The sequence below is a fragment of the Indicator indicator genome, chromosome 22 (assembly GCF_027791375.1).
Source record: "Indicator indicator isolate 239-I01 chromosome 22, UM_Iind_1.1, whole genome shotgun sequence".
Lineage (NCBI taxonomy): Eukaryota > Metazoa > Chordata > Aves > Piciformes > Indicatoridae > Indicator > Indicator indicator.
Window position 1 is genome coordinate 7,558,785 of NC_072031.1, and position 14,948 is coordinate 7,573,732.

A 14,948-nucleotide genomic window follows, 5' to 3' on the forward strand; every position below is an offset into this window, starting at 1 on the left:
TTCTTTGTTAGGTTTTTTTTTCTTTTTCTGTACATCACAGTTACAGCTACAAACCAGGTAGAGAATATTACACACATAACTGACTGCCACCAACCAGCAAACAGCTAGCATACAACTACCAAAACTGAGTATGGTTCCTGGTTCCTGTTTTTTCACTTGTCAGATATAGTAATTTAAGTTCTGCTACCATTTAGAACATTTGCCACATCCCGAGTTAGTACATGGCCATAGGAAGCTTTGTCATCTTACATTCAATACTGTGCTGACAGACCAGATTACTGGGTGCTTAAGAACCTCTCCAACTGTTTACTGTATAAAAAAAAAAAATCATAGTTCTTCTGAAAAAGAGGAAACTCTTACCATTCTTCACTGAAAGCATGCTGGTTTGGGTCAGAGAATTGCTTGTCTGTAAGCTCACTTGATCAACTCATGGACAATGTCTGTCATGAAGCTTTGCAGGAGCACTTCCATTTAATTGATAAAATATTTGCATAAAATATTACAGGCATTCAGCAAAATTTAGGTATAAATACCACACCTATTTGTGTAATTTGCTAGAAGAAAGAATGCTCTTTAGGCAATTACTAACACAAATTCTCTCCTCAGCAAGGTGTTGAAATCTGATGTTTTGTCCACAGGCCAAAGGAAGTAATTGCGCTGACTTCACTTAAAGCATTCAAAAGACAGTTTTAAATGTGCATGTGGGAAGTCCTCAGGACCCTTCAAAGCTCCCAGCACAAAATGTAATGATATCGAGCACATTACCTCAAGCATGAACTACAATATCACATTTTTTGTTTAACCTAGAGTTTTTTCTGGGCTTATAAATAGCAGATACTTCACAACTAAAGTACATCAGGAGAAGTGGAGCACAGCCCTGTTTGAGATCTTCAACACCTAAGTGCTTAGCAAATGAGATCTTAATAGGTAGTATTAATCTGCTCACAATGCCTCAACATCACATCTGAAGGAAGACTTCCTTAAAATAAACCCTTTCAAAACCAGACTTTAAGGGTAATGGCAATAAACTCATCTCTAGCTCATCAAAGCAGTTTTAAACTTCCTGTGACTGGGCCACACACCCAATTGAAGTGTGATTCAAAACCCATCCCTAGCACTAGCATTTCACCCACCCCACAGAAGACAGATGCAAGACACCTTCCTGAAGTTCAGTTCCCAAACAAAATAAGTTCCATTACTGAGCTGAATCTCCATAAATGACTGGCAGCTGTTCAAAATGCAAAAGATGGAATGAATCCATCAACAGACTGGGTTTTCAGTAGGCTTGCAGTGAGGAGTCTGAAGAAGAGTCTTCAAGTGCCTAACAACCCCTTTTTTGCTTTGAAAGGCCTCTTGGACAAAGAACAGATAACTAGTTCATCTGCAACTGTGAAGAATCTCCCTTATACATTTCATTCCAGGAACTCCCATGAACCACAGGAGTGATCTTCAGGACAAAGATCTGAAGCTACCCCACTTCGGGGATAAGCATTTAAAAGAGGAGCCAGCCCTTCACAGTACGCAGCACCTGCCAATTTAAGTGGACAAGTTTGTGAAATATACTTAAATCCACGGGGTTGCTTTGTCTTGCCTCACTCTATTCTTCTGCCATCTTTCAAAACCACGTTTCACTTATCGAGTCCAAGAAGGACAAATACCTCTCCCAGAAAAGTTCTAGTCCAGTCCCAAAAAAGCAGCAGCTAAGGAAGACTTAATTTGGAACACTGATGTTCTACAGGGAGGGAGGCCTGTAAGAGATGCTCACAGTTTTCTAACGACAGCATTGCCAGAAGCATAAAGGAACGCTAGAATGCAGATATCAGCCTTCCAGACACTTTCTTGATAGGTTACTGCTATAAGAATTTTTGCCTTAAAGCTTTTGGTAGGCAGGGCCAGAAGTCTACTCAGAAAGGATTTTCAAGGTGTGAAAAAGAGTAATTATTTTGTTATTGCAAAATGACTACAATTCTCAATATTACAGAAAAGATGCTGAAGCATTCCTACATTTCCACCTAGTGAAGAAGCCAATGGAGATCCCTCTGTCTCCTAGTAAGCCAAGGTATTCACTATGAGCAGAATAGCTTTGCCAGGCATTTTATGTGAGGCCAAGTTTTGTCATACTGAACACCAGTGGCATCACAGACCTCCACCACTGCCAAGCTCCCCAGTGTAAAGTTGGGAATGCATCTACAGCACCATACCAGGGACTAAACCCAAAAGTGGTAGAGCTATATCCAGCAGACCCAACATGCAGCTGGAATTTGTCAGCCACGGAGCAAATGGATAGCACTGCAGACTTCAAATACATGTCACCTTGGTTAGAATGGTAAACAGAGAATGCATCCAGGCACAGGCAGAAGGTGGCCTGTGCTATTCAGATTGTAATGACAAGGCATGCACCTTGTGCATGATGAAACTCCTCACGATGCAAAGGGAATGGTGTTCTGTCTTTCTCACCTCAGCCATTCACAGGACACTTTGGCTTCTAAAACACCAGGCACTGCAAGGCAGGGATTTACTTTTGTCAAGCGTGTGTACATGGTGGGGTAAGAGGAGACTATGACAATGTAGCTCCTCTAAAAAGAAAAGGCAACTGCCTCTCTCCTTTAAAGAGCATCTGAACTGCCATCAACTACACAGCACAGTTTAAGAGATCAGTAATAAATCTCCTTCACCCTGCACAACCACAGAATACCCAACATGCATGCATTTTCTGAGAAATCCTGAGACACCACTGCTAGCCTAGGAGCTTTTCCAACATTGCAAAGGAGCATTTCTTTGGTGGAAGGAAATGCACATCATAGTATGAGACCTCAAAATGCAAAGAGTTGGTATATGGAAAAAGTGAGTAAATAGGTGTGATGTTTATACTGTGTTCAAAATAAGGACCAGACCTAGGTCGTTGTTCTCTGCAAGGTTCAGGAACACAGGCATGCTGAAAATACCATTAGGAAAGTTGTTTTTAGCACATAGAAAGTTATGTCCTTGCAACATTACAAGAAATGTTTGACCACAAAAAATCCTTAATTTGAGGAGGATAAAGGAGATTGATATGAGAAATATTTTCATGTCATAGATATGCCTTCAGTACCATGTACTTTCCCCTTGGTATTACCAGTATTTTCCTTAGAATTTTGAACCAGATTACTTTATGGATCTAGTATTTTGATTGCTTACAATTTTTAGAGTTGCTAAGTATTTGGCCAGGGACCAAAAATAGGATTATTTGTGCATTTCATTATACCAGAAGACAAAAAAAAAAAAAAATAAAGTCAAGTAATCTACTGTACAAAGCTTTCACACTTTCTTCTCTACCCAGGTATATAGGTTGGCCCCTAAATGCACAATACATGCACAACTTGGAAAAAGCTTCTAACCCTCATCTCCTGAAAAGGTGAAAAACTATTTACTACTTCAATAGTAACGTGTTTTTTTCCCCCACCCCCATACTAACTAGTTAATTTTTTAGTTAGCATTAGTTAAAAGCATGCCAGTGAGTTTATTGTCCCTTGATTACACACAAATGATTCTTATCAAAATTGAAAATCGAATGTTTAAAATCTTAACTGCCTTCAGAAGCCATTTCAATTCTAGAAAACTTTCAGTGCTGTGTTCAGCATTTTACTCTCTCAAATCCTGTATCATTGGAGCCTGTCTGCCAGACACACATCTGATTCATTCACATAATTACTGAAGTACCACATAAATCCTGCAACCAGAATTATATCAGGAATTACACAAGGGTGCAACTGACCTGGCTACAAATGCCATATACCAATAAGCTGGAGGACTGTGAAAAGAGGAAGAGCAAACAAAGAAGTGATGCTTAGGAGAGGAATATAAAAGCTCCCTGATGAATTACAGTTTAATGATAATCTGAAAGTCACAGAAAACTCCAGCCTCATACAGTGTCAGGCTGGTTCATGATTCAGCTTGTGTGCGTGTGGATTGATTTTAACTCATCTGAAGTGAAGCTGGTAATGCAAGGTCTATCCACTAGTCTGCAGCAGAAATTGAGCTGAAGTGCACAAAAGCAAGATCTTCACTGCAATGATATGCCCGTGAAAGCCTCAACAGAAGCACAAAGAGCAAGCAAAGCGACCCTGAATTCCATTAGGTTTTTGCTTTTCTTTTTTTTCTTTCTTTTTTTTTAAAGAAAAAAAAAACAAAACCAAAATAACAACAAAAAAAAAGAGAAATAAAAGACAAAAAACAAACAACAAACAACAGAACATTTCAGACATATGCTTCCCCTTGAGATGGTAATAGGTGGGTTGAAAAGATTCCTCTGATCGGCTGCACACGGAGTTCTAGCAGCAAGTAGGGAAACTGGGACATTTTGGCTGCGCTCTGCTATTTAGCAGCATTCTGGTGGTATCTGTGCCGCCAAACTTCCTGTATCTTTTTGCACCATTTATGAGCGTTCCCACTCGGGTCCATCAGGTAATATGTCCTGTTTGGCTACAAGTGAACAACATTTGAGTGAGTACTCCAAGCAGTGTAACCAAAAAGCAGTCATTATCCTGCACTGAACAAAAAGCTAGTTATTCAGAATCATTTCCTAAATTCAAAAAGTTCAACCCAGTCGCAGCTCTATGACATCATGTATTACTGAAAAACCACACAGCTAGCACCTCAGCAATGGTACAGTCAACTGACAAATCCCCAAGTACACTCAGAGGTTATTCTACACACAAATAACAAAAGCCACACTTAGGTATTTATAGGAAACAGTATGTCTGTTGGTTTAGTTCTGGGGTAGGGGGCAGGAGGCAGGGTTGGGGTTTTCTGTTATTTTGGGGGAGGTTCTGGGTTTCAGGGTTTGTGTTTTGGCCTTTTTTCCATGTTGTTTTCTTTGTTTGTTTTTAATTAACATTTATATTTAAGGAATTATATGTTCGCCAGAAACATTTGTTAAAAGCTTACAGTAACTGTCCATGGACCTTAGTGCAACTTGCAAAGAAACTGAAGAAAGCCACTTACTGTGTGAACAAAAAATGTCTTAAAATTCTTGGCTTCCGGCCGCAGCTCCAAAGACCAGGGAATCTCTCCTTTTAGAACTTTGTTGACAGGATCCACATAATACAGGTGGGGCCCTTCTGTGAGCAGCAACTGTCGCCGGCGTGCAAACAATCCCTAACAAGAGAAGTAGAAACAGCAATGCAAAAAAAAAGCATACAAAAAAAGAACTAACTGCTGAGATCTCTGAATTAGCACAGCTCAGTGTCAGGACAGGGTATTTGGATATTAGAGTTTGGGAGACTTACTTTTCCCTTTTGCTTTACCTATTTGACTTCACTCTTTTTTTTTTTTTTTTTTTTTTAAGAGGGTAGCAGTGTACTCCTACTACATGGTAGTAATACATGGCTTCCTTAAACCAGAACTTATATTCTGGCAAAACACAGAACAACTAGCTCTACAGAATTAAGCAAAATCTGTTTGTCAAAGATTCCAGCACAGAAATAAATACTCATGATTTCGTGGGAGAAATCAGAAACACTAAGTAGTAACTTAAATGAGAGAGAAGCCACATTCCTGCAAAGCTGACAAAGACTGTCACTGCTCACCTGTACCATGTTAGTATTTAAAGCTCTTCTAGTGTCACCTCTGCCTCTCTCGAGACATAGGCACTAACCAGATGCAAGAAAAACACCACAACTGAGGACAATATGGGTTTGCATTTTATTTTCTGATATTTGTGGCTGGATCCACATGCAGATATGCATCAAGACAAAGCAATTTAAAGAAAATCCATTCACAAGAAAATGCTATATTAAAACAACCAACCAAACAAAAAACCAAACAGAACCCAACCACAATCTGACATTTACAAATAAGTTAAATGGGGAACTCCTAAACCAGGTTCCTTCTACATGCTACAACTGTGCAAAAACATGGAATTAAGAAAAACCCTTACCTTTCTTTTGTCCACTGGACCCATTTTCAGGATTAAGTTATTCTCTACAAACTGATGCCTTAAAAAAGAAAGGTAACTATTACTCCAGAAGCAATTCTGCCACAGAAAGAGCTTTTATAAGTCATTATCATTATTATCAAGCAATTTTCCATGTCTCTCCCTAATATCTCCTTTTCCACCCAAGAGCTCTGAAGAACTTTACTAGATGAGTTTTGGACTCTTCTTCATTCCAAGCCAAAGAGATTTTTTCTAATATCTAACAGATTGAGGGGAAAAAAAGTCACAATTGAGAAACTCCTCTCAAGAGTGAAAACTACTAAATACATTGTCCTGAAGTATTTTGGTTAGATAATGGAATGTTGTAATTCAAATAAAAACAACTTATGGCAGCAGCAAGAATGAACCTTTTTTGAGTTCTAGAATTATGCAGATTATGCAGAGGGAAGAATTCTTAGCACTGGTACAGTGTCATCTCTGCTTATTTATAAACATACTCCATAACACCGAGGCCTTGTAAATTTTAGAAGCATGGTATTAGGCTTTCGTTGTTATTGCTTTAAAAGCAGAAGCCAAGCAAAATCTAGTTGCTGATTGTTTACTTGAAGAAATTGACAAATACTTGAATGATTGAATCCTTACTGCTGTGCAAGTAACAGACAAGCTAAATTCAACGACCTTACCAAGGATTTCCACCAGCTTGTTTTGCCAGAAGTAACCTCTTTTCATCTTCAGAAAACTGTAAGTCCAGCTCAAAGGAATTGTTGTCAAGATCATGGATATACTGTTCAATATTTCCTCCTGATGTCTGTGGTGTACTTGTCTCTGGGGCAGACAGTGAATGGGAAGAGGCAGAACCAGAAACTTGCATGCAACCAAACTGACTCAGGAGATTGTCATACTAAAGGAGGAAACAGAGTTAAGTAAAGAAACTTCTTTGATTATGAAGATTTTGCACTAACCTGCAGCTTTCAATTTAAGCATACCTTTTAAAATTAGTTTTAGGACAAAAGATTGCCTGCTTTCTACAGATTAACAGGCACTTATCCAAAACAGCATGCCTGGTCAGAAGCTACCTAACTAGCATTGTTTTCCAAACACTCACTTTATCAGAAAAACAAAACCAAACCAAAAAACAGTAAACTGCTGACTAGTTCACATTCTAGCCAGGAGTTTTATATCCTTATTAACTGCATCTTCATCAAAATCTAACTGATCAGTTATACTTAATAAACACACTTAACATGCAGCACTATGCTTTAAGGAAAGTCTTACGCAGCACCAGAGCTGAATATAGCAACAGACAAACATACATTTCCGTAACAGTCTTCATCATCCTCTGACATAGCAGGTAAATAGGCTGTAAGTTTTGGGGGTGTTTGAAGATGTAGGTTCTCCCACACAATGGATTCGAAGAAGGGGTGAGCCTTAAGAGGTCCATATCCTCCCATTTCTTCACAACCTAATCTGTTGGTAGCATCTAGAACCTTAACAAATTAGAGTTAGCATGCATACAATAACTACAAGGAAGGGGCAAGCATAATTTCCATTTGCACAGCAGCACATGAAGCATTAACCCTAGCTGCTTCCCTGCCCTAAGTACCCACATCTGGAACATATGGAGACTGTTTACAGCACAAGATGTTCTCTGTCAGTACCTCTTGTCAGCCACAATTGGTATTAGACCAGCTCACAGACCCAGAGAAAGGAGCCCTCCTTTGAGCCCACACAATTTTTTGTCTTTGTTTTGCAAATCCACAGATTGCATCAGATTGGAAGGGACCCACAGTCAGCAGGGACATCTCCAACCAGATCAGGTTGCTCAGGGCCTCATCAAGTTTGACTGTGAATGTCTCCAGAGACGGGACCTCATCTACATCCCTGGTCAACCTGTTCTACTGTCTCACCACCCTCATTGTGTAGAGCTTTCTCTTGATGTCCAACCTACATCCATCCTGCTCCAGTTTCAAACCATTGCCCCTTGTCCTACCACTACAGGCCCTTCTGAGCAATCCCCTCCTCAGCCCCTTTCTTCATAAAGAGAGAAGCAAAACCAAGTAAACATACAGTGGAAATCTAATGGAAATTTAAGTATAGCCCAGCATCACATTCCATTGATTCAAGAAGCTGCAGAAGCTGCAGTTGGTGTCAAACATCAACCTCCCAAGCATCCAAAAACCACACTGTTATCAGTGTTGATTCAACCTGGAACCTACCATTCAGCAGACACTGGCTTCACCATAGAGCTGGCCTCGATACAGAAAACATACTGCAAGGCCCTTTAACAATGGTTGCACTCAGCATCATCCACCAACATAAGAGTGTTTCCTCCTCACTCCTTGCCCCATGCTAATAAGATAGATTACTGAACTTCAAAAAGCTTGTATCATCCAAAAACCTCTTCTGAATGTTCATTAGGGTCATGGCTTCACCTCACTGATTTGAGAAGGAACTATTTTCTTCTCGTCAAAAATTCACACGCAGAGTAATTCTTTGGCTGATATTATTGAGACATGCTTTAAGTGAAAGGTAAGTGTACATTAAAATGATTTACATGGAATTTCTCTCCCTGTGATGTACAGATCATTGATGGCAACCTAATGAGTCACTGTATGACCCAAAAGACTTTATCTGAGCGCTATGTAAACCTAAGAATTTGAATCTTCACTTCTGTGCAACGGCTAGTATTTAAAATCACTTGCTTCCAACTTTACTGAGACATTCCCTGTCCACACTTCTGAACTCAAACTTTAAGAGAGAGTAAGTGAAGTGCTGTTGGATGTGGATTATTGAGACGCTGCCCTGCGCAGTCAGCAATGCTCAGAGCTTGTCTAGCAATAGAGAAACTTCAGGAAAAAAGACCTGCATAAGCTGAATGTTTCCAATGTCATCAAGTCATTTAACAGCAGCAAACACTTACCAAAAGCTTTTCAACAAGGTCTTTTGCCTTGGGAAAAAATTTTTCTGGAAAGTCATACTCCAACTTTATTATCTTCTGGAATATAAGATACTCATTTCTGCAAAAGAGAACGTTATCAGCGCCTTACCATTTTTCCATGGTTCATTCACCTTAACAGTGCATAACCTAGACAAACACTGAACATAAGATGTGTAACTTAAGACTCTTTCACATAAATCTTCCTAGGGTAAAGGGACGCAGCCTTCCTAGTATCTATGTAAGCATCAGGTACCTGAAAACTAACCTGGAAAGTTCAAAAGGCTCGATACAGAGGTACCTTATACCCTCCTCATGCAGGTATAGTTACATTTGTGGGATAAATCACATGTAAAATCCTACGATAAATTAGGGAATCTCTCTCAGAAACTCTAGTTGTAGATGTCTAAGCAGCTTCATGTCACCAGAAAGGACAAACAAAAGCAAGCATGAAGTTGTACTTCAGAGATGGTAGTAAGGTAAAAGCCAAAACCCAGTCAGTGCATTTATGATCCACATGTAAAACATTAGCTTCAATCTCTTACCCAGCTCTAAATGGAGGCAATCCAGCCACAAGTTGATATATTATACATCCCAGAGCCCAGAGGTCAGAGCTTCAAAAGAAAAAGGAAAAAACATGTTTCCTTGTAAGTCTTTAAATTGTAATTTGAAGAAAGACAACTCTTAAGTTTTTGCTCCTTAAACCAGCACAAACACCAAACTTGACTAGTGTAATTTCCACACTATTTTCATTTTATTCCTCGACAGAACTGTAGCCTTGCACACAACTTTCAAAAAATCCTAAGTATAGAGTAACCATCCCACAACTGACTACAAGCACATGTGCAAGAAAGCTGAATTCTCAGCCAAAATAACTAGTGGGTATGTAATGAGACTAAAAAGAATACTTATTATCCACTACCACAACACAAAGATGCATCCAACTTACTGCAATACGTGGTCCTTCAGAATTAAAATCCTTCCTCTAAGTATTTTAGGCAAAAAAAAAAGGTCACAACACAACTCTTTCACTTGAATCTTTTCTTAAGACAGCATCCTGAGAGAGTCAGCAAAGTTCTGAAGTAAAATGGAGTGCTCACCTTTTGCAGGCAGATTTCTCTGTCAGCAGTTCTGGAGAAACGTACTGCGCTGTCCCTACAAACGAGTTTGCCCGCGCTGATAAGAAAAGGGAAAGGAATAAATAACTACTATGGAGAAGGCAATCTCCCCCTTCCCTTCTGCCCCCACTTGATTATAAAAACAACAACAAAACCCAACAAACCCCAACACACCAAAAAAAATAACCAAAACATGTTATGCAATGCTACCAAGCAGCCAGGGGAATTTCATTTCTCTATCCATCCATAAAACCTGCTTTGACAAGACAAATCAATTCATCTCAGTGACACCTATTTGGTTCTCTAGGCATTTACATGCTTCTAGAAATAAAATCTACCAAGAGAAGTTTACTATATTCAAGTAAAAAATTAAGTTTGCCAAATTCAGTTCAGCCTAGGGCTTTTTTTTCAGGCATTGTTTGCAGCATCTTTGGTTAATAATAAGCAACTTGTGACAAAAGAATTCTAAAACGTTCCTACCTGAGGATTTCTGACAGTCACTGGGTAGCAGAATAAAAACCGACTGTTTCATCTGAGCCACAGTAACAATCTGTATTTGTGTCTTGCAAATGAAAAGCAATCTGAAATAGCTGAACTTCCCACTATACTTGGTGACCTAGCTCACTACAGTACTGCAGCAAGCATTACCTCTTCTGACAAACTAAGCAGTGACAGCCACAGCTGTTTCAAGCCCTCTCAGTGGTTTTGTTCCTTAAGAGATAACAACTTCTGAAATCTACAATTTTTTAAATACAATACAGGTGCATTTTCCTAGGACCTGCTACAGTTACCTGTGTCACACGAAGTAAATACGTAGCATACCTTGTCTGCTGTCTGCAGATAATACTTTTGCTGTTCCAAAGTCTGTTATTTGAATGTGCATATCTTCATTTAGCAAGATGTTCTCTGGCTTAAGATCCCTGGAAAAGGCAGATTTGTATTATTTAAACAGTACATGAGTTAAAGTTGCAAGACTGTTTAGGGACTGCTGTATATAATGCTACCAGAAATGATGCAGACATTCTACAAACCTGCTGTCAACTTTCCTCTAGCTTGTAGCGGTCAACATGCAGACAGCTAACAGACTTTGAAAAGCACATTAACATTTTTTCAAACAAGATCTACAGTAATGAACAATCTCAGAACTAAGCTATTGTGCAGTATCTTCTCCTCCAGAGGAGCCTGGCATCTTAAAGTGGTTCTCAAGTTCTATTTCTTTAAGCAGCTGCTCACAGTGGCCTTCATATGAAGACAACTGTTAAGCAGCTCTTCCCAGTATAGGCTTAGTACCACTGACAGTCATTTTTATAATCAAAGTGGAACTGGTACTTTCCCCTCCTGTATAGAATTACATACTTTTAGTACGCTCCACATGCAGCCCCCTTAGGTTCTATATTCCAAATTATTTCACAGAAAAGTATTCTTAAACTACTTTGCCCTTTAAAATAACTGAAAGAAGTAATAATGCTATTAGAATTAAAATCAGCCAGCTTTTTCCCAACTAGCATCGACTGTTCCATGAACAACTGCTTGGGAAATCACAGACAATAAACATGAACAACAAAATGTGCTTATCCAGACAGTACAACTACATCAAGAACACCTGTGAGGATCCAATCAAAACTTAGCTAAATTTCACCATTTACCTAGTTGTTCTTTAGCTTTGGGAAAACTGACATATATTCATTTTCTTGGTTTTCATGGCATGCTGCACATTAATTTGCACACCAGCAGAATTCTTCTTTTGGTACATAATACCACAGGGGAAAGAAAAAAAAAAAAAAGTAGTTAAAAAGTCAGCTTGTGGTTTTGGATCAACTGATCAAGCTTGGAAAAGGCAAGCTTTTGGTAATGTTAACTGCAGGCCAAAAAGCCTTGTCCCTTTTTCCTGCTGGAACAGTTGGTCTAAGAACCTAGGCTGGCTCTCCTAAAGTTTTCTTTATTTAGCTCCCTATGATAACAACATGCTAATGAAAAGCTGTTATGCACTCATCAACTTCAGACTTCACAAAGAGTATTTCTAAAAACACCTTTTGCATCATCAAATGCATCTTGGTCTCAACTTGGTATTACCTGTGAATTATTCCTTTTCCATGCAAATACTCCAGGGCTGATACAATTTCAGCAGTATAAAACCTGGTACAGGTCTCGTCAAATGAGCCAATTTTGCGTATATACTTTAGCAGTTCTCCATTTTTGGCGTAGCTAAGCCCAAAATCTGAATGTAAGTATAGTTAAGGGCTATCACTAAATCATTCTAAACCAAAAGCCCCCACATCTCATTCCAAAGAGAAGAGTACTACTAAAAACATGCCAGCAATGAGGAAGAAGTGAAGCTGGTGAATTTGATACTTTACATAGTAGCAACACAAAACAATTTCTTAAATACATTAACAACTCAGGACACAGTATCAAATTTCTTAGTATATATAGACTATAAAGGGTTACACATTTGTAGTTTTTCCAGACACTCACCTGAATAATTCATTTAAACTGTTTACATAATTGCCCTCAAAGAGAACTATTTACAGTCATAGCTAGCATTTAATCCAAGGTTAAAACTGCCCCATCACCTGGAAAGCCCCAAAGTCAGCCCAGTGATCAAGGAGCAAATGTTTACATTACAGAAGTGAGCCTCTGTTGGTGCTTGTGTGAATGTATGGATACACACCACAGAGTGCCTGGGAGGACTGGTAGCAGCCTCTGTGAAAGACAACTACTCACTGACCCCAGGAAGAGACAGACCTATCATTTTACCATTGGCACAGCCAATTCAAAGCAGAAGTTTAGGACATGATTAACGTTTTTTCCACAATAACACAAAAAAAAAAAAAAGCCAACTGCAAACCAATGGTCTTTCAAGCTGGAACTACACTTTGAAATCACTGCTAGAGACAGATCTTGGGAAACAGTTAATCTATCAGCACTTTAACATACGAAAAAAGTTTAACAGATCTAATACTTCAAATAAATAGTAGTGAACATAGCTGACTAGCTCTGTGTTAAAGGAATTGTCATGTTTTCTGATTTATATATCAGAAATAAAACTTTTCTAAACATTTCTCATATACTCCCCAATTTTTAATTTTAAAATTATTTTAACCTTAGATTGTTGTAAGTCACCCTTCAGCATCTACACATGAACAATCTAAGTTGGTGCTTTATTCATCTTCCCTGCCCTGCAAGTCACCCACTCTTCTCCTGGAGGGGCACTCCCATTCTCTTTGCTTAATTTCTATTAGAAGCATGACTGCAAAAACTGCATTGCAAACATTGAGGTATTGTGCCTCTCTCCAGTGATTTCCATCATTCCTGTCAGACAATGTTTCAAAGAAACCAAAAGAAACTTTTTTAAACCTGCTGTAATAGGTCCATAAAGCAAAGGATACAGAGTTTCTCATCATCCTGAAAGGTGAAGTACAGTTTCACAAAGAAAGGGTGATCCAGGCGGGACATGACATCTCTCTCTCGTGTCACATAGGGCACCTTGTTTTCTTTTATGATATGACGTTTTTCTAGGATTTTAACTTAATGAACAAAGGACAAAGTGAAAATGCAGGAGGTACAACCAAATTAAGCCCATCTAAGTGATTTGCTTGCCTTTTTTGTTAGATAAAATGATCACAAAATCCCTAATTCCGTCTCTCGACCAGCTGTTTTGCAACAGGAATACACTGACACATTGGACTTTCAAAGGAGTGAATACTTACTGGCATATTCTCTAGAACTTGCCAATTCTCGAGCCAGGACCACCTGTCACCAGAGGAGAAAAAATGTCTTGTAACCATTCATTGAAGACATACACTAACTTGGTATTTAACATATTAATTGTCCAAAACAAGCTCAAAGTCGCCTAAAATCCAAGCATTGATTCATCAGGGATACAATGGAACAGGGATACAATGGATGGTTTTAAAAGGGACTTGACAAATGAGCATGCGTGTCTAGTGCAACACCTGCAGTTAAAATCCCTGTGTCCTGCTCATCTGCTCTTCAATCTGCTCTCTCCAGATCTCTCAGCAACATTACTTGCACAACACATTCTCAAATTCTGAAGTTTATCTAAGATATTTGGCACTTCCCATAAATGGTAAATTTACCGTTGAAAAAGATCCTTCACCCAGAATTTTCCCAAATTTGAAGTCATCAGGTCGTTTCTTTCGAGGCTGTGGAGGCTGCTGTCCTGTATGCTGCTGCAAGGAGTTTGAACTAGATCTTGATTCAGCTGCAGTGCTCTCCATGTTGGATCCCTGTCTGCTGCCACAGGTGGAAATGACAGATGGAGTGCTGGTATCTGCTTGGTTCCTCACCATTGATGGGGACGAACAGGAGCATAACACCACACTAGACTGGATTGGAACAGCATCATACTGAAAAGGGAAGGGAAACTTATGCCCATACCTTCAAATTACCACACACATCTACACTTCATTTCCATATGAGCAATTTATAAAGTCCTATCTGAAAGGGTTATCACTAAAATGTCTTTAGCAGGGAATGTCAGTATTTATTTTGGAAATAGCAGCTCTTAATTTGTTAAACAACTCTGTCTGGGTCATGCTGCACACATATAGAGCCGTAACTCAAGTCTGAACACTAATGCAGGAATGCTGTATTCCAAAACAAAAAAAATGTTCCTTAAAATACTGAAATGGTATGGAAAGAGAGGAGTATTTAAGGAAATTAACACTACGTCTGAAATTTATTTTCAAACCTTAGTATTCTAACACACATCTCGCAGAACAAAACTGACTTGAACATTTTCTAACGTCAAAACAGATGTATTACACAACCCTGACCTAGTCTGTAACACATCCCATGTTGATACTCAAAATTTGTCAGAACTAATGTTTATCTCATTAATTTCAATTTGAATTTCAATTTTCTGCATTTCTATCAAAAAGCACCTGAGTAAGGAATGGGATATGCATTTAATAATGCATATGGGTTTAAAGCACCTACCTCCCAAACTAGCAATTAC

The 14,948-nt window shown here is 38.9% G+C and overlaps 1 protein-coding gene across 1 annotated transcript; it reads right to left on the reverse strand.

The window, feature by feature from the left end:
* Positions 1-4,242: 4,242 nt before the first annotated feature.
* PDPK1 (3-phosphoinositide dependent protein kinase 1) lies at positions 4,243-14,323 on the reverse strand. The gene is made up of 13 exons (XM_054391072.1): positions 14,068-14,323; positions 13,678-13,720; positions 13,357-13,494; positions 12,041-12,185; positions 10,790-10,887; positions 9,950-10,025; positions 9,395-9,463; positions 8,835-8,931; positions 7,228-7,401; positions 6,598-6,815; positions 5,918-5,975; positions 4,984-5,136; positions 4,243-4,461 (listed from the first exon to the last, which is right to left on the reverse strand). Exons 1-13 carry the CDS (start codon positions 14,278-14,280, stop codon positions 4,354-4,356), a joined length of 1,590 nt encoding a protein of 529 aa, XP_054247047.1. The 5' UTR covers positions 14,281-14,323; the 3' UTR covers positions 4,243-4,353.
* Between the last annotated feature and the right edge of the window lie 625 nt (positions 14,324-14,948).